Source organism: Lacerta agilis, chromosome 11 (genome assembly GCF_009819535.1).
Source record: "Lacerta agilis isolate rLacAgi1 chromosome 11, rLacAgi1.pri, whole genome shotgun sequence".
Taxonomy (NCBI): domain Eukaryota; kingdom Metazoa; phylum Chordata; class Lepidosauria; order Squamata; family Lacertidae; genus Lacerta; species Lacerta agilis.
Genome location: NC_046322.1, coordinates 35,967,533 through 35,991,627, shown reverse-complemented (window position 1 = coordinate 35,991,627; position 24,095 = coordinate 35,967,533). Strand labels below are relative to the sequence as shown.

At 39.6% G+C, this 24,095-nt stretch overlaps 2 protein-coding genes across 3 annotated transcripts in view; one reads left to right on the top strand and one right to left on the bottom strand.

Moving 5' to 3' along the window:
• The window catches only part of LOC117054877 (rho-related BTB domain-containing protein 3-like), a 35,032-nt gene extending 21,988 nt beyond the window's left edge, over positions 1–13,044 (bottom strand). Inside the window, exons 1-4 of one of the 2 annotated variants that reach the window (XM_033164086.1) lie at positions 13,006–13,044; positions 9,883–10,065; positions 9,446–9,671; positions 4,863–5,055 (exon numbers count right to left, since the gene is read on the bottom strand). In XM_033164086.1, the coding sequence (XP_033019977.1) occupies positions 4,863–5,055; positions 9,446–9,671; positions 9,883–9,884 (421 nt within the window). In that variant the 5' untranslated portion in view covers positions 9,885–10,065; positions 13,006–13,044. Of the gene's footprint in view, positions 1–4,862; positions 5,056–9,445; positions 9,672–9,882; positions 10,424–13,005 lie in introns of those variants that run through there. The other variant, XM_033164087.1, reaches the window with a different exon arrangement.
• On the top strand, positions 12,840–23,434 carry LOC117054876 (carnitine O-palmitoyltransferase 2, mitochondrial-like). The gene is made up of 5 exons (XM_033164085.1): positions 12,840–13,032; positions 14,785–14,865; positions 17,272–17,378; positions 18,794–20,092; positions 22,867–23,434. The coding sequence occupies exons 1-5, from the start codon at positions 12,854–12,856 to the stop codon at positions 23,193–23,195; spliced, it is 1,995 nt and encodes a 664-aa protein (XP_033019976.1). The 5' UTR covers positions 12,840–12,853; the 3' UTR covers positions 23,196–23,434.
• Positions 23,435–24,095: the final 661 nt, after the last annotated feature.

The window sequence follows — 24,095 nt, the reverse complement described above, 5'->3', positions numbered from 1 at the left end:
GATAGCTGCTGAGGAGAGAATGCAATCTGAAAGAATACAATTAGCCAAGGTTGTGGCAGAACGGGAGAGATTCGCTATGGAGAGAGAATTGCAGTTGGGAAGACTGAGGCTGGAGGAGATACGGCTAAGAGCAAAATTATCTCAGAGCCAAGATAGTAATGAAGTCGCATTCTTTACGCCTTCACAGAAAAATAAACTGTGGCAAGCTGGGGAAGGAAAGGAAAGACAAGAACCCAATCCTGTCAGACAATCCGAGTCTGATAAGTCTCCTCAAAAGAAAATTACGTGCTTCTTTTGTGAAAGTGAGAGTCACATACAAAATAAATGCTCTCTAGTGGTCAAGGCACAAACTGCAGCTGCTGTTGCGAAGCCAGTAAAACTGTTACTTCAAACAGATACTAAAAACCTTCCGCAGACACCAGTCCAGGAGCCAACGTATAGTCAAACAGAGGCTTCTGCAAAAGTTATGCAGGTCTGGAGAGCTGAGGAAGAGGTTAATAAGGAATTTATGGAGACTGTCAGAGTAAATGGACAAGAGTTAGTGGGACTACAGGACTCTGAGTCGGAAGTTACTCTGATGAGACCTAGTTGTATTCCTAAGGAACAATATCTCTCAAACCAATCTTACAGCATAAAAGGTATATGGGGACCGGAGTTTGAGGTGCAGGTAGCAGAAGTGAATATTCAGTATCAAGATTTTAATGGCAAGTGGACAGTGGGTATTTGGGATGATCTGGAGGTTCCTGTCCTGATAGGCAACGACCTAGCCAAACGGAGACCTCAAATACATGCTATCACAAGAGCGGAATCAAAAGCCCTTGTGGGTTCAAATCCTGCCATTAATGCACCAACCACAGAGCCTGTGGGAGAGGAAGTACTGATTACGCTACCAAATGCACAGGAATCTAGCACCCAGGTTTTAGTGGAACAGAGGGAAGATGAATCTCTGAGAGAATTGTGGGATGAGGTGCAGGGTCCTGACTCTGAAGTGACTTTAGAGAATCCCTGCCTGTCTACTGCAATAGAAGGGAGACATCATAAAACAGCCAAAAGGAGAAAAGGTGCAGCCAAGTGGAAAATGAAAATAGCCAAAAGGAGAAAAGGTGCAGCCAAGTGGAAAATGAAAAAAAAGTTGGTTTTGCCCCGGAAATACCGACTACAAGTTTTACAGTTGGCACTGGAGTCACCCATGGTTGCTTATCTAAGCATTAATAAAACCAGAGACAGAATAAAAGCGTGGTTTTATTGACCCGGAATGGGACTGGAAAGGAACCCATTGGGAACGCGGACGTCTTAACCTATCTTCAGGATCTACAAAGTGATTTACAGGAACTTAAGGAACTATCATCCTGTAATTTAAAAAGAGCACAACAGAAAAGATGGTACGATGCACACGCCAGAGATCGGAATTTACAAACTGGTGACCAAGTCCTGGTGTTGAGACCCAGACGACAGCGGAAGCTCGAGGTTTCCTGGGACGGACTCTTTAGAGTGATAGCAAATGTTATTCCAAATTAGAAATGTGTATAAGTGCCAAATTAGTTGTTATGGTGGAAATAAGATAGAGGAAAAGGTAAAGTATTTGTTAAGTGATGTTAGAACATAGAATTTGTGTACAAAAGGGAAATACTAGGTTGTTGGTTTTGATTAAGCTCCAATACATTGCTTCGGCATTGTTTAAAATGTATAACTATGCCTATGCAATGACTTTGGGGGTGGGACGAATGTGGCGGAATAAGGCCTGGTTCATCATGGGTTAACCTATCACTCCCATGTTAGGTAGGTGTTCCCTGGGAGGCGGAGCTACTGGGCATTCTAAAAGGAGGGGGAACAACCTAGAAAGGCAGTTGGGGGGTTTGGCAGTTGGGTGTGGAGGTTTAGAAAGAGAAACTGCGAGGTTAGGCTTTGGGGAATGGGAGGAAAGGTCATTTACCATTGCTAACGGGATGCAGGAAAGATTGTAACTGAGCTGAATTATATAAGAAGATTTGTACCAGTACTGACTCAAGATATCCATGTTTTCAAGTTACCTTAATAAAGTTAAAAGTGTTTAAACGTTCGCTGACTGTGGCAGTGCGTCAGTACCTCTAGAGGTGTGGTTGAGGGGAAAAGCACGAGAGGTTTCCTTGAGGTAAAAGGGACGGGTGGCTTATTTACCTAACACACAGAGGACTGGGCAGGGAAGCCAAAGGTGCCACGCAGTTGCCAGAACGAAAGGGCAAGCTGCAGCAGTTTGGGAACCCAGGGCGGGAGATCCCAAGGTGGCAGGAGTTTCACTTTAAGAACGTAAAGCACTGAGGTACCCCAGAGACACTCCCATATAACCAATGAAGGATTCATCCTAGTGGACAGTGAAAGCTAGGGAGAGTCACGGTTGGGGAAGAATCGAAAAGGGTGAGGGAGTGGGATCCCTCACATACATGTTCTCCTTTTTTACACAAATTTAATCTGGAAAAGTTTCCCCTTTTCCTTCATGTTGCTATTCAGTACAGTGGCATCATAGTTTTAATTTAAAAGCATTTCAAATGGTCTACCATCATGAAAATGGTCTGCAAGGTATTTGGACCCATAATGCAACAGTGGACTGCATTGCAGCAACTATATTTTTTTTAAAAAAAACACTTAAAAGTAGCTGCAACTTACAACAATACTGTATAATGGACAAAAACATGACAATGTATTAAGTGATTGTATAATGAAAAAACTTTTTTAGCAAATGCTTCTCAATAAGAAATTACAGACTACTCTGATGCTACAACTTTCCAATAATCACATTAGCTTGGAAGGTACCAGAAGTAAGGAAGAAACAAAAACTTTTTTTTCACTTTTGACACTGTATCAGATTTCACACAAATAATGCCTTCATCAGAATTCATTAAACATCATTAAAATTAAAAGTATTAAAAGTAGCTCACAAATGCCCAAACAACGTTCTAGGGGGCAGGAACGCTGATATGCCTGTCACTATGCCACAATAAATACATTATGTTAAAATTTCAATTTTCCTGTCAACCTGAAATAACCATTCACGGATGCTACCCACTATGCCTCTGCCTGAATAAATGCTCTGGACAAGCCTCCTTCAGTTTCCACTGAGAGCAGGGTAATTTTGCCACAGATATGTTTGGATCATTCAATTGCTCATGATACAGATACACAGCAAAATTACCTATGAGGAGGCATACCAAAATGGAGATATACTGTATAAAGTAACACTACACTGGAACATGTTGACTAAACCTTTCCAGGAGTAAGGGCTCAAATCTGTATCTCAGCTATTAGAAGCTTGAGAAACAATGGCACAGCTAAAGTTATGACAATGGAATCTACTCATGCAAAAGCTAAGGGCGATGAGATTCTGAACAGATCTTCACATACACAAGAGCTGTAGAAATCAAATGTGCAAAATCATTTTTTATCATGTTTATCAATTTTTCAGAAGATGGCATTCATGGTTTCATCATCCAGAGCATAAATTTCACCTAACTTGTGCAGTAGGATAAATTATAGGCAGGGATTTGCCCAGAGCTTCACAGCTCAAAAGGGATTAAAGCCTCAGTCCAAGTTCAAGTCGAACACATCAGGCACCCTTTAAATAACTTTTTCATGAGTGGCTCCCACATGGGCAGCGAATGATCTTTTTGGTTCTACCCAGAGAAGTATCAGGAGAGGATGCCAATTTCATGGGGCGGGCACTTTTGATCAGCCCTGCCCATATGGTTGGATCATTTTAATGAAATTGCAACTGTGCAGGATCCACTCAAATAAGTTAAGCTCTTACACAGTGTGGGATCCCAGAAGACCACACAGCTGACGAGTACCAATGTGGCTTCAGCACAGACAATACAGCCTGCATGACTTTAACTTCTGAATGCAAAGGTGACAGGGGTAGGCCCTTTTAAAGGAATCCCTTAACTACTGGGATTGACCTACAGCAGGGGTGGCCAACTCCCAAGAGACTGTGATCTACTCACAGAGTTAAAAACTGGCAGTGATCTACCCCCTTTGGGGGGATTAGGGAGGAAAGCCCTGTTTTGGGGGGTTCAGATCAAAGTTGCTGAGCTTCTTTTAGGAAGGAGGAAGGCCCATTTTTAGGGGTTCAGGTCAAAGATGTTGAGCTTGTTTGACGGAGGAAGAAAGCCCCACCTTTGGGGGGTGCAAGGCAAAAATGTTGAGCTTTTTTTAGGGGAGCCAAAGTTGTTGAGCTTCTTTGAGGGGAGCCAGTGATCTACCAGTGATCTACCACAGACGTCCAGTGATCTACTGGTAGATCACAATCTACCTGTTGGACGTGTCTGACCTACAGTATGTAAAGTCTATACTAAGCAAAGGAAATGATGTTATGAAGTTACCTGTTACACACAGAACTGATACTGTGAAAGAGTAGGCAAATGTTTGGCAAGCAATGCTAACAATGTAAAGAATTTTCCAAGCAAATTACTGATATGCAATGTCAATAAGCATTTTAATGTTGCAATCTTACCCACACTTACTAAGGTATAAGCCCCACTGAACACTGTGGGATTTACTTTCAAGTAAATGTGCACAGGAGTCTGCTGAAACACATCAAAAGCAGCAATTCTGAAACCAACTACATTTGGCAAACTTGCATTTCCTGGCTTAGCCCCAGTAACAGCACAAGGGTACACAAACCTAAGTGCTTAACCAATTGCGTAGAAGTGCAATTCTGGAACAAGTCTCTAGACTATAACAAATCTAAGCAACAGTACAAATGTTTTGTCACCAAACATTTAGCTTATCATGATTGAACTAACAGCATAGTTTTTTTCCACCATGATTAACCCAACACTTAGTCTCATATCAATACCTCAGCTGTTTATAAGATGAGCTCCAGCACATACCGTTTTGTCTTGCACCAACAGCAGAAATTATGACAGGAATTGAACAGTGGTTTAATGCTTTTTTTATCAGTGGTGCATAAATGTCCTTTACTTCTTGAAATGAAGACTTGTCATTTACAGAGTATTTAATCACAATGATATCTGCTTCTCCAATAAGGTTCCGAGATGTGTACCAGTCACTGTCAAAAATATCCTATACAAAACAAAAAGATGGAGCTAAATTCCATTTTCTATGGATCAAGAGCAACTGGCAAAATAGTCCTTCACACAAAAGTAATACAAAAGAGTGGTTTTTAATGATGAACTGAATGGTTGCTAAAGCCAAGAACAGAATTTGTAGTCACAGTTTTGTTTGTTTTTACTTTAAAGCCATTTGCGTAGAGATGGCCAGAATTAACAAATTCATTACTATGAAAAATTACCTTTAAACTTCATCTCATTCATTTTTGCAGCAACCCTGTCTTCGATATTTCCATTTTAGAGATAGGGAACTGAGTGCATGACACTAATTGGTGAGTTAATAGGTGCACAGCAATTTGGATCTAGACCTCCCAACTCCAAGACCAACATTCAGTATGGTTTTAGAACCTCTGGTTGTTGCGTTTATTGGTTTATTATAAGGAATCTTTATGCAGCAAAATTGTTTTTAATTTCTAGTAAATTGTAGCTACAACAATCTGTTCACAGGTACGAATATAAATTAAAAACACATGCAGTTCGTTTTTTAAAATGCTGCCTTTTTGAGAAATTAATGGGAAGGTGTAATTCAAATTCAACTGCACTACTGACAGCTTAATCTAGGCATAATATCCCTGGCATGGTTGTATCACATGAATACTAATCATAATTTAAATAAATCTGTCTTCTTTTCTTAATATCAGTAACATTTGTAGCCACAAAAATGGGAGAAATCATTCAAATCCAAATGAAGCACTTACAAATTTTTCAATGTATGCCCCAACTTTCTTTTAATAAAGAACTAACCAACTATAGTGTTGGCTTATTTTTCCTCTGTGAGACAATTTACTATTATTTGAACTTGCTCCTGCCTACACGTTCCCAGCATACAATAATCTGCATTCAAATAGTCCCTTTGACTGGCACTTTCCCTCATTCTCTTATTTCAATTATTATAATAAAATTCTGAATGTCCAAGTATGGAGAATGACAATCTTTTGTTTATTTTGACAAGCAGAGGCCACCGGATATTCTACATTTGTTTCTCCAGTAGTATTCTGGAAAGTTCACTACTAGAGAATGGAAATGCCAGTCCAATGTCCTTGCTTCTCATGCAATGTATACTTATTACCAGCTGGTGAAAGGCTTTCAGAGTAATCTCCTGCTCTCCTTATTTTTCAATTTGTAAAATTCCAGTCTGCAGAAGTGCAGAAATAGCACAACAATTTGAGATTAGCATTAGACTTCCTAACATTCTAAATAACACTAGACAAAACAGAGAATGAGATAAATTCAGAATGTTTAGATTTGTGGGAAGTAAATGCAAGACAGGAGCAGAACAGAAAAGTACATTCAAAGGAGAAGGAATGGAGAAATGTGAAAATCGAAGACACAGAAAACAAGATCTGGAAGATTGATAAAACCAAAATTAATGCATTACAACTTGTTTAGTGAATGAATGCACTGAGAAGTTTTAATTCACAGGCATATCTTTGTACATTCTTTGCCCTACCATTCTAAATGTTGACCAGATATTTGCCCAATTAGAGAGCAACTATGCTGAAATCCCAGACTTCTGCAGGCACATTAGGAACCTTGACACACTTCTTAGGCCATGATAGTCAACTCCTTCTAGACATCAATTCCATCTATTTCAGAAGTTCAGAGATGGATGTGGATCCTTGTGTAGCCAAAGCAGCACCATCGATACTCAAGGAAGAGTGAAACGGAAAGCTTTGCAAAAGTGCAAAAAAAAAAAAAACCTTTAGGGGGAAATCCTGAGGGAACCCCAAAAAATAGCCCAGTAAGGACTGAGCATGCTCAGTGCCACAGAATGTTGACTGGGTGGAAGAGGGAGAGAAATAAGTGTTCCCTGGAAAAGGGCATGAGTAACTGACTGAACACTAAACAGGCACAATTCATGCTGCAATGGTTTGTTACAGGTCTCATTTGTTTGCTTTACTTGCAACAAACAAGTTAACAACACTGGAAGTATTTTATATCTAAAAAGTACCTCTTACCCATAGGATTTGGAGCTATTGCTGCTACTCTTGCACAACAGTAATTATCCTATATGTGCTAATATTTCTACCACATTGTAGACTGATCAACATGGCAATCTCGAGAGTTGCTGCCTGACTTGTAAATATCTGGAAAGATCAGACAAAGTGCTGCAAAAACATTATGCCTGAAGAAAGCTGACACTGCAGTTGTATACTTACACACCTAGGAATTAGTTTATTTCTAAGTAGACATATATAGGAATGTGCTGTTTAGTCAAACAATTTGAGATGTGCTTAAAATACTAGTTTTCAACGCTAATAATAAATAGCAGAAGTAAGCCAACTTGGTTGCATTGTGTTCCAGACAGTAAATGCAAGGTCAGATGAATCAATAATGTTGACTGTCAGTTGTCTCTGCATGTTTCCATACACAGACATATGTATGCATATACTAATCATTGCACAGCAGAGATTGTGAAAGGGTAAAGATCTTAAATCACTGTTCTGCACATATGCTCAGGAAAAACTACAACCTATGAATGCTTTGTGTGAAGCTGTTCAATCGATTTCATGTTTTTAACTGTGGGTACAGACCATGTTATTCATTCTAGATTTAATAGCTCAGAATGAATTTTTAAACATTGTCCTCAGGATTTGTCATGAGGCAAGAGATATCTTAACATTATTTGTAATTAATCACTTTTTAAATCTGGAAAATCTCCAGAATTATCTTAAGCGATAGGATCTATAACACAACAAAAGTTCTTCCTAGACAATGTTGTTTTGGGCACATGGTGAACATATGCCAGGGATACAGGGGACCTTTTTCATCTACTGCACCAGTTCACGGATTTGAATGTTCCCTAAAATAAAGCTTCATTACTGAGTTACTATGAAAATTCAATTTCTCCCCTACAACAGCAACTATTGCACTGAAGTTATATGATCATTGTGTCACTACTTAATAATGCTTACAACAACGTAATGAAGAGTAACACAATAGTAACTCCTCACTCTACCCATGTCACGTTGTACTTTAAATGCCCTGTGATTTAAATTATTTTTTTGTTTTTCCTGGTTTCCATATACTCTCTTCAGATACAGGTACTGTGCACTTCTGCTATACAACACCTATCCCAATATGTTGAAAATGGCTATGTCTCAGCAACAAGATTACCCCTCTTCCATTCCAAGTGGTTGCAAATATAATGGGTGGGTATCAAAATTATAAGCTGCTTTTTGGAAAAGGCCCAAAGAGTGTGGTCCACATCCATCAGATAATTTCAGGGAATAGATTCTTGTTAACAATCTACTCTATGTTACATCTTTAGATACCAGAGTCAACTCAAAAATAACCAACCGTTCAGTCACTTGAAAGATTTTCCTTGATGTACGCCATCTCAAAACATTTAGGAATTTCTAAAGAACCAGTCTTCAGCCATTTCAGACTTGGCACCCATGTTTAAATTTTAAACTGCCTTTCTTCCCCTCTCTTTCATTCTACTCATATCACCTTGTTCCTATTAAATGCATACACAAACACTCCAAAAATGGTGGTGGTGGTGCTTTTGGTACAGCCCAAGTGTGGTTGGGAAGCCATGATTTTTAATAGAATATTTGTAAATTAAGTTGTTGCATACAAGGAATGAGGGTAGGGAGGGAAATCTTTTAAAGTGAAAATGAATGAAATTTACTAACAGAACCGTAAGTTGACCTAATATAATTTACCCAAGGTCTTATCAAAAAGTTATAAACTACGATTCCTGATAACTGACCCTATCACTAATTCCAGAAACACTAAAGAGCCAAATTGGTATATGGTCAACTTATTACAAAAATAAATAACAGAATATGCACACTTTTCAAATCTTTATAATCATGCAACTGTCAATCAAATTTAAAGCTGAAAGACTCATAGAAAATTAGTTGCTTAAACTGCTTTACCATTCTATTAGTTCCAGCTAAATGTCTGCATTAATAAACAGTTTTTCAACCCTCCAATATGTGTTTATTCTCTGAAACACATGACTTCCATATCAGAACAGCAGGTGATGGTCCTCTTTATTTAGATCTTTTCACGTTTCTTCGAGGAATGAACTTATTCAAATGGCAGTAATTTACAGAAGATTGTATTTTCGGTTCTTTTTTTCTATGAAGCTATATTCTAATAACCTTATTCGGTTTAAAAGTTCAGCAAACTAAGGCAGCAATCCTAACTCCACTTACCTGGGAGTAAGCCCCACTGAATTCAATAGGACTTACTTCAGAAGACATGATTAGGATTGCACTGAAAAGCTACAATATTAGCATAATTACAAGGAAGTAAACCCCTTGGAACTCAATGAGACCCCTGTGTAAATACATTTAAGATGGCTCTGTTAATTTCATATTACAGTCTCTTACCCAGAGAGGACAGTCATGTACCACCAATCTGACATTTCCAAACACACAGGCTTGATATTCGGTGAATGCAGGGTTTCTAACATAATTGGCAGAGTTTAACAACAAGCTGCTGTCAGTCTCTGAAACCAGAGCACTTCTCCCAAGATAGGTCCAAATCAGACTCCTCTGCTGATCATCCTCGGAAAAGCCACCTCTTTCATTTCCAAAAGCTACAACGTGAACGGACCTGCAAATAAACAATGTTTTTAACCTGCTGGTATCAAACATCTATTATGACAAAATGAAGAGAATGTGGGAAGGGGAAAAGAGGGGGGAAAGCAAATGGTGTTTCTCAAGTGACAACAAGAATCATTATTCTTTTCTCAAGGCACACGGTTTGTTTTTGTTTTTGCCAGAGACAGGAAACGCTCAAGGAATAAATAACACAACCCACGTACATGATCTTAAATCCAAAAACAGGAGAGCAATGTGACTATGGATCCTGCAAAGGCTGCTTGCATTATAAATCCAAAGCTCCTTGGGTTTATTCTTTCTCCATTTCCTGAGGTTGTTTCATTCACCCCGTCGACGGCTGTGGGGTGCTTCCGCCACCGTCCTCCTCCTATTCAGCAATCCTTTCTCTGCAAGTCGAAAATGAGCGTTAGCTCTCTGTGACAACAGCTCGCTGCTGCCGAAGGTGAAACCGGCACGTAAACTCAGCAGCTCCCAGCTTCGAGCTCAGCCATTTGCCTCGTGACGTCAGTAAACCCTACCAACAAAGGGTATTAGCACCCGCAAAGGGAAGAGCGGCTCGACATTTCTGCAGAGCCAACATAATACGGTCAGGTCAGCAGAGGGAGAGAGAAAAACAAAGTGTGGCGTTGGGAACAGCAGCATCTCACCGAACGAAAGGAGCCTACGTAGTACATTGCTGTTGCTGCTACTTGCGGGAAAGAGATCCATAAATACATGAGCTCACTGGCAGCCAATCCACTTCCAGTCATTCCCAAATGTGGGAAGGCAGGCAGCCCGAGCTGGGGCAGAGGCGTCAGCACTCAAGAAAGAAATGCCCTCAATTTGAAACATTTGCTTTCAGACCTTTCACTGGCACAACAGAGTCATTGTTTTGAAAAAGGGCGTTTGAGAAGCCACATCCTGCTTTGTTATTAATAGGAAGGTTAAATTGCATCTTATATTTGATTGTAAATATACATGATTTTTTTAAGATGTGGTCTCTAAATAAAGTATCTTTTGTTCAGTAAGAATTTGTTCACTATGTCTGTTACCTTTTTAAAAGAGAAATAGGTGTTTTATGAGGCTGTTAATTAAAAAAAAAAACCCTGCTCCTAGCAATGCCACTGCAAATCAATTATGCTAAATAAAAAAAGAATTCTTAACTGTAATAATATTAACAGAATATGCATGGTCTCCAACTTAAGTTGCAGACCCATTGAAATCAATAGACTTTTACTTAGATGGATGCAACAATATGGGCTGTCGCCAATGTCTGTTAACCTCAATAGTAGATCCATTAGAAGTAATTGACATGGCTTAGGCATTAGTTTAAATGGGTTAACTCTGAGCAGAACTTAGTTGGATACCATGGTATGTCTACCAAAGATGGGGAAGGGGAGAGTAAAAGCAACAAAGAGCACTTTAGACAAGTTTGCTCTGGATCCTGTAGCACATATTTATTACAAGGACTAAACAGAAATCTTAATTTTATTCACAGTAAAATGTTTTGGCTTCCACCTTCATCAGTTGCTCTGATAAAAATGATGCTGTTTCACAGGTGGTAGTTAAGAGACCTTTGAGGATGCTCAGAAAGCCTTCATTCCCTCAAGAGTGCTGGTACCACCCACTAGGCTGAGGTCATGTGGTGTTAATGTGTCCAGCATGTACAGCCAGAAGTTCTCCCTTTTTTTGCTAACACTGCTGGATCTGTTGGCATATGTCTAGAATTACTATTGCTAATTCCGGCAGGCCAGGTTTCTCAGAAGTGTTTGGCAAACACTTTGTCAAAATTGCCTATCTGTGGTTTCTAAAACTGCGCCTAGCTTGTAGCTTTACCTACATATAGTGGATACACAAAACACATGAGAAGAGCCTTCCTGTCTGCTTTGTTTTTAATCCTTAATAAACGCAGCGAAGGCAGGAGGCGTTGAAATACTACTTCTGGGTTGTGCAATGTGTTGCTTTCCAAAATAAAAAATGCAATTAATTCCTATAAAAACATACGGGCTGCAGACATGGATGTAGCCAGGATTTTTGTTGGGGTAGGGAAGGCTTTTGTTGGGGGGGGGGAGAAAAATCTCAGTTAGTTAAAATTTTTATTTATTTTTCTTGATGGGGGGGTCAGCTGCCACCCTGCCCACCCCCTTTGGCTACACCCATGAGTCTTCTCTTTGAGGCTGCAAATGTATTTACACGTAAAAAAATACGAGTGACCTTATTTATACTGTGGAACTATCCTCAGCATGCTTCATTACAACAATAACAGAAAGAGACGGGGGTGGGTGTTTGATACTTTTGCTGCTCCTTAAAACAAGGTTTGCTCTCATGTTGGAAAACTTTTTAGGTGTGGGGAAGCAGCGCTTCAGTCATTTATTTCATTCTGGGCCAGATTTAGGTATGATGAGGTCCTAAGCTACTGAAGATAATGGGGCCCTTTATATATCCAGCTGTCCTTTGTCAACAACAAATTGCTACTGTTTTTTGTGTTGAATATATGCTATATGGCAATTTATCGACCTAATAGGTATTTAAAGCCATTTGCACATAACAAAATATGTATTTTATTAAAGGAATTGTTGAACTGAAATACAATTAAAAAGAAGTATATTAAGAGTGAAATACAACCCTATATATAGAAAAGAGCAAACCAGTGATATTTTAGGGAGCAGGCAGGTGGGGCCCATTACTTACATCTTAAGAGCGTACACAACGCAAAACACTTGCTATATGTAGGTTTTATTTTATTTGTTTTTTATCTTATATTTTGGAAATGTACACCCAGGTTTTTTTCTTTAATTTTTTTTGGGGGGGGGCCAAGAGAGTGGGGCCCTAAACTATAGCTTGTTTAGCGTATACGTAAATCCGGCACTGCGAGGTAAAACGGGTGACCTAGAAACATGCACTGACCAACCAAGATGGAATAAAATATGAGGCGGGGGGAGAAGCTCCATCCCCCACCCCCGCCAGAAGAAGAAGAAAAGAGCACGAGGCGAGGGCGCCATGAGGGAGACTCAAACAACAAGGCCGCCTCTGCAGAAGAGCAACACTCCCTCGCGTTGCCCTGGTTACCGCCCGAGCGCCCCCCCCCCCACCCGCCGCGGCCGTTTGCCGCCATTCTATGAAGCGCGTGCCGGCGAAGATCGGTTGGCGCCTGCTCTGCTCCGCCCGCTCCCCCCCCCTCCTTCTCAACGTGACATGCACCGAGCGAGGCCCCGGTGGGGCGCCGCGGCCCTGTGGAGCAGCGCGGCCAGGAGCCGCCGCTACTGGAGGACCGTGGGGCAGCTGGAAGGCATCGTGTCGGAGCAGGACACGGACCATCACTTCGTGCACCGGAGCACCATTCCTACCATGCACTTCCAGCCCAGCTTGCCCAGGTTCCTCCAGACTTGCAGGGGGTGGGGAGGGGGGTGTTTGAGGGAGAAAGGAGCAGAGGAGGAGGAGGAGGAGGAGGAGGAAGAAGAAGCTTGAAGGCGAGCAGGCCCCTCGTGCCTTCTTCCTCCTCCTGCTCTCCCAAAAAGCCACTCGTTCCAGTTCCCACAGGGGTTATATATGCACAGTAATTTGCACTTACAGTAAGAGCAAACGCAACAAGGCACCTCAAGTGAAAGCTGGCCCGCTTGTTGGGCAGAGTGCTTGAGGTTGATCCTACTTGAGTGAGCTCCTCATTCCACCCAAAAGTGCAAAATATTAAGTAAGATTTATTTGACCACGTTGTACTTTTGCATTGTGAATCGTTTCAGGACCATTTTTAAAAGCTGTCACCTTAAATAATAATGCAGTTACCATCTGCAGAAGCTTATGCTGTGCAGTATATTAGGTTGCAATCCTATGGCCACTTGTTTCAGGGTAAGTTGGTCGAACTTTGTGGAAGTACATTTTCCAGAAAACAGATAGGATTTCGCTGTTAGGCATCAAGGCACCACGAGACTCTTTTTGTGCATGACAGTTTAACACTAGGATCCATTGTGGGTACACCATGCAGAGATGAAACACTGATAAAGGACGTTAGCAAAGCCCAGAGCTTTCCAAGTTTTTCATGTTGGCGACGCACTTTTTAGACATGCATCATTTTTTGACACCATAATTCAGTTTTACTAGCAAACCGGAGGTTAAACTAGCCTGTTTCCAGCTCCTGGAAGACTGCAGGGAGCATTTGCGCAACACACAAACTGCAGCTGATGCGCTCATGCATGTCCTGGGCAGAAGAAGGACCTGAGAAGGATTCCTTCATTGGGTTTTTTATAAATAATATTTATTGACATTGTGTGTACATCTGTCCACCTAACATTTGTTCTATTAAAACTAATCTCATATCAGTTTTCCTGCTAAACCTAAACATTAATTAAGACTAATTACGCCTTAATATGTCTAGTTTACTGGAATAGCTGCACCCTGTTCAGTGGCTGCTCATAATCCATAAATGGATGTAATGCACACGTGGAAAGTGTGCAGCATTTAATAACTTTTTAATCATCCTGATTATACTGCAGGATTGTAGAAAGCATTAAGCTGCTTGAAATAAAATGTTTTTTTGTAGGAGACAAGTGTTTCAGCGCTTCTGATCCTCACAGGACAAAATTCTGTTGTGTATCTTTGCATGCATGTTTCTGTGAGCATGGGGATAGCTCATACTGGTCCTCACCTGCAGACATTGCAGATATAAATCAGTATGAGTGAGGCACTGCTGGTTTACTACTGTAGGGGGTCCCGTATATGTGATTTATTTTGCTTCCTCTGATTTTCATTGTGCATTATACCCTTTAAATCTTAGAAGGCATAAAGATTTATCAGTGTGGAAACAGAACTAGTAATCTTTCCACTCTTGCTGTTTTTAACATTTGTAGAGAAGAGACTCGGGTGTCTTCATCATTTAAGTTCTTTTTAATTTTTTTAAATAATACTTGTGGCAAGTAAGAATCACCTCTGGGTGATCAGGCAACAAAGGCTTTGCAAATTAAAAGAGTATTTATTCTCCCACACTCCAGCTAATCTATAAATTATGTGTCTCTGTACCATAAATTACTAATTTAAATATGAATGAACAGGTGGGCTGGTACATTGAAGGGGAAGGTAGTAATCTGAGGATTTGTGTGCCGGATCTATAATTTGTCAATATCCATTTGTAGATTGCCTATTCCAAAACTGGAGGATACTATCAATAGATATTTAGCTGCCCAGAAGCCACTATTGAATGAAGAAGAGTACAGGTACAAGAAATGACACTTGCAATTATTTCAATATGTCAGATGTAAACACGAAAATTAACATTTGCTCTCCAGCTCTACCACTAGCAGCTGCTTAAACAACTCTCTTGTATGGCTCTGTATGTGTTTTCTGTTGGTGCTCCATGCCAATAGGAAGAGCTGTAGCATAGCACAGTACATGCTTGGCATACTGATTGTCCCAGGTTCAATCTTCAGCATCTTTTCTGAAACCCTGAAGAAATGCTACTAGTTAGTGTAGAAATAAGACCAAGGCTGTGTACACACTAACCCATTTGTAGCACAAAAATGTAACTTTTATCGATCAAGAATTGTTAATGCCTGTCCTCAACATGCTGCTTTCAGTCTTGATGTGCTGGTTATCTCCCGCTTGGACTACTGCAATGCACTCTATGTGGGGTTACCTTTGAAGGTGACTCGGAAACTACAATTAATCCAGAATGCGGCAGCTAGATTGGTGACTGGGAGCAGCTGCTGAGACCACATAACACCCATCCTGAAAAAGCTACATTGGCTCCCAGTAAATTTCCGAGCACAATTCAAAGTGCTGGTGCTGACCTTTAAAGTCCTAAATGGCCTCAGCCACAACCACCCCCACTGTTCAGCCCAAGGCCCTTCTGGTGGTCCTCACACTGCGACAAGTGAGGTTACAGGGAACCAGGCAGAGGGCCTCAGTTGTGGCGCCCCCCCCACCAGATGTTAAGGAAATGAGTAATTATATAACTTTTAGGAAACATCTGAAGGCAGCCATGTATAGGGAAACTTTTTAAGGTTTAATGTTTTATTGTGATTTTATATACGCTGGAAGCCGCCCAGAGTGGCTGGGGCAACCCAGTTAGATGGGCAGGTTACAAATTAATAATGATAATATTGATTCTAGATCCTGCCATCCACAAGGTTTGGTGTGGTTACTTAGTACCCATTTGAAAATCAATGCCTTTTTTAGCTTATCCATGACTTTTCCTCCCTGCGCATGTCCCAGGTGAATGAAGAAGGAAGTGGTGATTGTGATCTTGATATAGGCCCACCCACAAAATTATTGAGCAATTGTGCTACACACACACACACACACACACACACATTGCCAGGACCGTCTATATCTTGTCCTTGTCTTTTTTCAAATGGACACACTGTGGGTTAATGCAGAATCAATCTGCAGTTAGCTTTCATTTTCAAAATGGAACCAATTTCTCAAGAAGCACTTTTCAGGGGCCTAAAAAATATTAAATAAATCTAGATTGTGTGTGGACTATGTAGAAAAACAACTATACAGTCTCCAGTGGTTCTTGACTAAACTTGTGTATACACAGCCTGAGCCAACTGGACGTATTCTCTGACTCAGTGTAAAATAGCTTATATTTACCAGTAACCCCTTCCCAGAACAAATGTATGGTGCCACTTCCCACCCCTCAGAAACCACAATTTCTGTGAAACCTTTGACTTAAAAGCATAGTTTCCATCCCTAGCTCAATGAAAACAATCTAAGATACAATCCTTTGCACACTTACTTGGGACATGTATGTTGATGGTGCTGTTTCACAGATAATTAGGGGGTCCAGCCCTTGGTTTTGGTTGGCAGTGCACTTCCTCTCCCCCTTCCCCCACAAATTCTTTGGTGTGTGCAGATTATGTAAGAGAGTGGTGTGCTCCACCACTCACTTCCTGCTCAGCTTTGGAGAATCAGAAGTGGCACAAGACACTAGGGATGTACTTTTCCTTCTTCTGCCTTCTTTTGCTGAAGAAACCAGGGAGAGGGGTTCTGGTGTCACTTCATACTGGGTTTGAGAGGTGGCAGAAACAGCGCAAGTCCTTTTGCTGCTTCTGCTTCTCTAAAACCTAGCTGCTAAGGCCCCTGATAAGAGAAACCAGTCCCACTTCTTTCAACATGCACAGTGGAAGACTCGTCTGAGTTCTCTGGAATTTGTAGACACCATAGGGGACCTGGAATTAGTGTTGATAATCCAGGTCATTGATTCGTGCAGCAAGATCAGGAAGACTTGTCACAGCAAACTGTCTTTATGGACTCCTAAATAGAATTCATATATAAACATTAACTCCTTCAAAAACTAAGCATGGAATTACAACAATTTCTATTTACAATATTAGTTAGCCTTCACTTTGATTAAGGAGCACACCTAACTTGACTTTTTCCAGAGTCATATTTACTTCATCCATTAATTTCATATGATGTTTATTTAATGTGTGATTCGTTGAAACACTGCTCCTGCACAACCTATATTAATGTCAAGGTGTGTAAGGATGGCACTATATATTGCATATACCTGTATATATTACATAAAAGGGAATCATATTAACTAAATATTATAATTTATTATAACAAATACTATTAAAATCCAGTGCTAAGATGAGTAACACTTTTTCAATTTCTAGAAATACTGAAAAAATTGCTAGAAAGTTTGAAGCTGGAGAAGGGAGGTTAATACATCGTGATCTTCTGGAACATGATAGACTTAATAAGCATACAAGTTATATAGCAGGTTGGTTTTTAATTTTCTTGCAATTAAAAAAATGCCCATGAACTTTCTTACTATTTTTGATGTTTATTCCAGAGACAGTTTAGGAATTATTTTTCACCAACCATGCTCTCTCATTGTGTGCCAATTGTTTTTCCCACCAGATTACTGTATATGTTTGTGATGAAGTAGTCATGTAAGAATTCCACTTCATGTGGAGACTGCAGTTGAATGCTCTATTCCAAAACCTAAAAAGTTGATTTCACAATAGCTAGTTCACTCATATCTAGGTGAATAACAGAACTGTCACATGATCACCTTCAATTCTCAAATTGCAGACAAAACATAATTCAAGCAGAAAAAACTTAAGCACTCAAAATGGTCAGCTGAATGAACTCTGTGCCTCTGCTGAAACTTTCTGTCTGGTAGACTATTTACACATTATCCTGTATCTTTTAGTCCTCAGAAGCATATATAGTATGACCGTCTTGACTTCTATTACTCTCTACAAAAAAGTTAATTATCTTCAGTGTTTTTCAAAGTTCTTAAATCACTGGTTTTGTTTCAAGTTTTGGAACAGCCAGGTCTGCGTGTTGCATATTCCCCAGATAATATCCTTATTTAGTATTCATTAGCTTAATGAATACACACATTCTGTTAGTATTAGGTGAATAAATATTGACCAATATAAGAAGAGCTTATTGGATCAGACCAAAAGCCGGTATAGCTGAGCATTCTGTTGCTGTTGACTAAGTAAATCTCTATGGGAATCCCATAAGCAGGACATAAGCACTATAGCACTTATGATTCCCAGTAACTAGCATTTAGAGGCATACGTCCTCTGATATTGGAGGTAATATATAGCCATCATTGATAGGTTTATCCTCCATAAATTCATCTAATCCCCCTGTAAAGCTGATCAAGTTGTCAGCCATCACTACATTACATGGTAACAAAATTCCATAGTTTACCAATACCCTGCATGAAATACGTTATTTCTGTTTCTCTGTCCTGAATCTCCCTAAAATTCAGCTTCAACTGATTGCTCTGGGGTATTGAATTTTTCAACACCACATATACTTTTGTACATGTCTATCATGTCCCCTTATGCCTGCTTTTTTATAAGCTAAAAAAACATAAACAAAAATCTTCTGCCTAGGGAAGTTGCTCCAGCCCCTTGATGGTTTTGTGAACTGCACATCTTCCAGCTCTACAATATCATTTTTGAGAGGTGTGTGTGTGTGTGTGACCAATACTGTTCTTATTTGGGTAAGACTTCGACTTTCTTAAGGTGGACTTTTTTCTTTAATGGCACATGTGACAGTGATTGTTATCCACACTGGTGACCTCTTGGATTTGGTTGTGCAACTATCTTTGATATATCAAAGAGCCAAATGTGCATTTTATTATTATTAACTGGATTGTTTTTGTTTTTGTAGGGCCCTGGTATGATATGTATCTTTCTGCAAGAGATCCAATTGTTTTAAACTACAACCCTTTTATTACTTTAAATCCTGATCCAAAACCAGAATACAACAGGCAAATAGTGAGAGCAACAAATCTGGTTGTATCATCGTTAAAATTTCTTAACAGCCTGAAGAATAACTATTTGCGGCCAGATATATATTATGTTAATCGCAAATGGGGTCAGAGTAAAGTATTCAAACATTTTATCCGTATTCTTCCACCTAGTATATCCTGGTATGGAGCGTATTTGGTGAATGCATATCCTTTAGACATGTCACAATATAAGTCACTCTTCAACAGCACTAGAATTCCTAATTTAAGCAAAGATGCATTGTTCACAAGTGAATTTGCAAGACATTTGTTGGTGATGAGAAATGGACACCTCTATGTTTTTGAAGTATTGGATGCTTTTGGTAACATTCTACACCCATCTGAAATCCTGGCTCATTTAACACAAATAATATACGATGCTGATCGGTTGCCTCAGTTTGATCTTTGCTACCTGACAACTGAAGAGAGAAATACCTGGGCAACACTAAGACAGGAACTTGTTCAAAAAGGTAACGAAGAAAACCTCAAGAAAATTGACAGTGCCGTATTTTGTCTTTGCTTAGATAGAGCTTCCCCCAAAAATGAACTTGAACTCACTCATTGCTTTCTTCATGGATATGGTTTCAATCGCTGGTTTGACAAATCTTTTAGTCTGATTGTCACTAGTGATGGTACTGCAGGAATAAATTTTGAACACTCTTGGGGAGATGGAATTGCAGTTCTGCGTTTTATTAATGAAGTCTATAGAGACAGCACAGAGCACCCGGCTCTTGTACCACATGCCAGTCCAGCTCTATTTGTTACATCATGTGACAAGCTTGAATTTAATATGGATCACACAATAACATCTGCTATAAGTGCTGCACGTCAGAAATTTGATAAAAAAAGGGGAATGTTCTGTGTTCGAACGCTTAAGTATAAAAAGTTTGGAAAACAATATTTAATAAATCAAAATTTGAGCCCCGATGCTGTGTTTCAGCTTGCATGTCAGATGGCTTTCTATCACAAGTATGGAAAACTTCTTCCTTCTTACGAAGCATGTAGTACTGCAGCTTTTAAGCACGGTCGCACTGAAACAATTCGACCAACATCTGTGTACACAAAAAAATGTACAGTTGCATTTATTGATCAACGAGGGAAGCATAGCCCTGAAGATATGAGAAACATGATTGATGAATGTTCGAAGTATCATAAACGCTTGCAGCTGGAAGCTACATTAGGTTAGGCCTTTTCAACATTTTCTCATACTATTGGGTTTCTGTTGTTTGACTTGTCTTACAGAAAGGGTAATTTTCCTAGGAGTTTTCACATGTAGATACATTCATTCTGGCTTTTCTTCATTTAACTAAAGACCTTACTGAGAGATACAGAATGCAGTACAGTGGTACCTCTGGTTAAGTACTTAATTCGTTCTGGAGGTCCGTACTTAACCTGAAACTCTTCTTAACCTGAAGCACCACTTTAGCTAATGGGACCTCCTGCTGCCGCTGCGCCACCAGAGCATGATTTCTGTTCATATCCTGAAGCAAAGTTCTTAACCTGAAGCGTTATTTCTGGGTTAGCGGAGTTTGTAACCTGAAGCGTATGTAACCCAAGGTACCACTGTAAGATTTGTGATACTTTATTTATTTCATTTATATATCCCCCTTCCTCTGAGGAGCTCAAGGCATTATCTGTCATTCTCAGATGCCCATTTTATCCTCACAACAACTCTGTGAGGTAAGTTAGGCTGACAGATTGACAGCACAATCCTATCCATGTCTGCTCAAGATTAAGTCCATTGAATTCAATGGGGCTTACTTATTACCAGGTGACAGTGCATAAGATTGCAGCAGCCTTTGTGACTAGCCTGAGATTTATGGCTGAATGGGGCTTTGAACTCCAGTGCCCTTAGCCCTAATCTGATCACTACACCATATTGGTTCTTGTGAGAAAAATGCCCTTTCTCTAGTCTATTTATAATGTTAACCTCTCACCACATGCTTTCAAAATAAAAGCTCTCTAAATGAAGAGTACAAAACATGTTGAAATGAAGATATGTGACTTTAAAAAAGTCTCTCCTTTGAAGGATTCTCAGCAATTCAAAATTGGCTAGGTTTGCAAATATGAAGAGCTATTTGCATTTTGGTTATTATAGTTCCAGTGCTCTTTGTATTAAACCCACCAGCAACATTTATTCTTTACAGTGTGCATTCTAAAATATTGTTTCTTTTGTTATTCTAGCAGAACTTGGTAGGTAGCATCACCCCAATGATACAGCATGAGGGCTTTTTTTCTTTTGATCTTATAAAATATGCTGAATCATTCAAAAGCCAGCTTTATTCATTTATTTTATTTATTTATTAAATTTGTATTCCGCCCTTCATCCGTAGACCTCGCGGCAGTTCACAACAAAAATACAAGCTGAAAACATCATAAAAACAAGAACAACAAAAACAAAAACTTTTCAATATTTAAAACACTAACTGACATAGCAGTAATAGCACCTCACTTGATAGCAGCTTACTTATGTCCTTTGGGACTTCGTGAAACTAGGAGAGTCTATTCACCACTGTCCTGTCCCTAAATTAAGGTCATTGAGGGGTGCCAGTTATGTTTTACCACACTTCAATGACATCTGCTGTGTGGTAGCCTAAGAGAGGGCCTCCTCTGTAGTGGAGCCTCAGTTGTGGAATGCCCTCCCTTTCAGGATATGGCTAGCACCAACATTTGAGTGTTTGTCACCAGCTAAAAACAGTATTGCTTAGATATTTTCTAAAGAATTCTCTTAATTATGTAGGTTACCTGAATTTGTTTTAATTACTATTGTACTTGGTGCGGTTCGTTTTTATCTGCCCTGTAATTTGATGTCAGTTAAATTGTTTATTTGTTTCAGTGTACTCTCCTGAGATTGGTAGATTATCAAACACAGCCTTAAAAAAAATAAATACTCTGAAACAGGAATGTTCTTAAATTTGGCATATTTCCTAACAGTAATAGACATTCAGATGCCATGCTAAATAGTGTTTTAGGATGGCATTTATGAGCCTACCTTCCTTCCAGGTTTACATGCTTTCCCCTCCTATTTCCTCCTGTAGCCTGGAGGAGCTTAGAAGCTTAAATTTGCCTTTTTGCATCTAAACCACACACCATAGTTTACCATTAAATGTACCAACTTGAAAACATAATTATGAAGCTGGTTTGTTGAGACTAATTAGTGCTAAACCACACAATGAAAAGTTGTATCTAAGAGAAAACAATGAATGCTTTCAAATTCCTCCACTCAGTTGTGTGGGAGAATCAGAACTGTAGAGTTGGAAGGGACCCTGAGGGTTATTTAGTCCAACCCCCTGCAATGAAGGACTATGCAGCTGTCCCATACAGGGATCATACCTGCAACCTTGGCTTTATCAGCACCATGCTCTAACACCAACTGAGAAGAGATAAAGCACAGGAGGAAGGTAGGCACATGCAGGTCATGCTAAACCAAATGTGGCCATACACCCCCTAGTAAGATGAAGTATGGTTATACTTAGTGGGGAGACATTTCAGTGTATCTTTGGGGATACTCATGGGTGTCTAGCTGTCTGGCATCATTAGACAAAGTTACAGGTCATTCCAGGATAACAGGAAAATATAAAAATCAGGAATGGCATCAAGTCAATGATAGAAGAAACCGCTTAAAGCTGTTTAAAAGCTATCACTTAATGGAGGTGTTTTCACAAAATAATGCGTAAATAGTGTTTTCTATTTCATATTAGAATGGAAAAGTTTATGTACTAAGTATATAATCAAAATGTTCTAGCTTTCTGTACATTAGGTTGTATCCAAGGGTAGTCATAATCAGAGCAGACCTATTGAAATTAGTGAACATAGCTAGCTTTCCTTTTCACCTGAGCTTTTGGTCATTCATGTATGGGTTTCAAATATTTGTGGCCTCTTACTAGGCAGGTTCTGTAAGCCCTGTTGTTGTTTTAATACTTACTCTATGTATTTGCCCTTTTTTTAAATCCAGGCCAAGGATTTGATCGCCATTTATTTGCCTTGAAGTACCTCGTCCAGCGCAGAGGTGGACGTATGCCTGATATTTATACTGACCCAGCCTACAAAAACATAAACCATATTATAGTTTCAACTAGTACCTTAGGCAGTGAAGCAATTAATCATGGTGGGTTTGGACCAGTTGTGCCAGATGGTTTCGGAGTTGGATATAACATGTTCGATGACTGGGTAGGAAGTATTATAACTAGCTATTTAGAAAAAGACTCAGAAGAACTTATAAAATACCTCGAATATACATTGAATGATATATATGATGTCTTGGAAGGAAGAAGTCTTAAATAGTATCAAATTTTCTATTGTATGGAGCTAGCAAAATAATGGTGCAAAATTAAATAGTTTAATATTGTGCAGAGGACTATGAAATGCAACAGAATTAGAAATTAAACACTAGAAAGCAACAATTTCAGACAAAGGTTAAAGTAGTTCTATGTCAATGTCAGTATACTAATATTGTAATTTCTTGTTCTTACTGTATATTGTTACTACTATTAATGATTTTATAGTAAACATTTTTTATGCAATATTTTTTCCATTGATTTTATTCACTGCTGCTCGTCTAGGGAAATCATATTGTACTGAAGAATATATCAATTCTGAGACTAATCCCAAACACTGCAAAGCCAAGCAATATATATGCTGGTGTTTATACTTGTCATCCAGTCAGCCAGCTCTCAAAATGCTTCCTTCCCTCCCATTCTCAAGTGTGGGAAACTATGTGTATACATTTTAGCATGCAGAGTCTGCACTGCATCATATTATAATTTCAAGGAACTTTCCCTTTCTTATATGCACATCAACATGGGAGCAAGGAGCAGATCTGAGTAGCTCTGCCCCTGATGTCCCCTGCTCCTTCACCCAGACTCTAAGTCAGCATGACTATCTGAATGGAGGGGAAATGTGGGTCTTCTGAGGAGGAGTGATGGCAGACTAGTTGTTGATTGCCGACACTCTCCTCGGCAGAGATAATTATGTGGTGATTAAAGGTAAGGTATAAATCTTGGTTACCAAACTCCCTGAATGGAGGGAAACTTCACAAGTATGTGCAGGTTGTGTGTGTGCAGTTTGTTAAACCACACCAGTTAGAAAAGGATATAAAAACCTTCCCTCATTTCTCTCTCAATAAACCTTTGTTGTTCAGTCGTGTCCGACTCTTCGTGACCCCATGGACCAGAGCACGCCAGG

What these genes read in the sequence shown, in the direction of transcription:
- LOC117054876 (XM_033164085.1), top strand. Translation starts at nt 12,854, where the DNA reads ATGCACCGAGCGAGGCCCCGGTGGGGCGCCGCGGCCCTGTGGAGCAGC. An exon ending in GCATACAAGTTATATAGCAG is followed by an intron (nt 17,379 to 18,793) that starts GTTGGTTTTTAA and finishes TTGTTTTTGTAG; the next exon opens with GGCCCTGGTATGATATGTAT. An exon ending in GCAGCTGGAAGCTACATTAG is followed by an intron (nt 20,093 to 22,866) that starts GTTAGGCCTTTT and finishes TTTTAAATCCAG; the next exon opens with GCCAAGGATTTGATCGCCAT.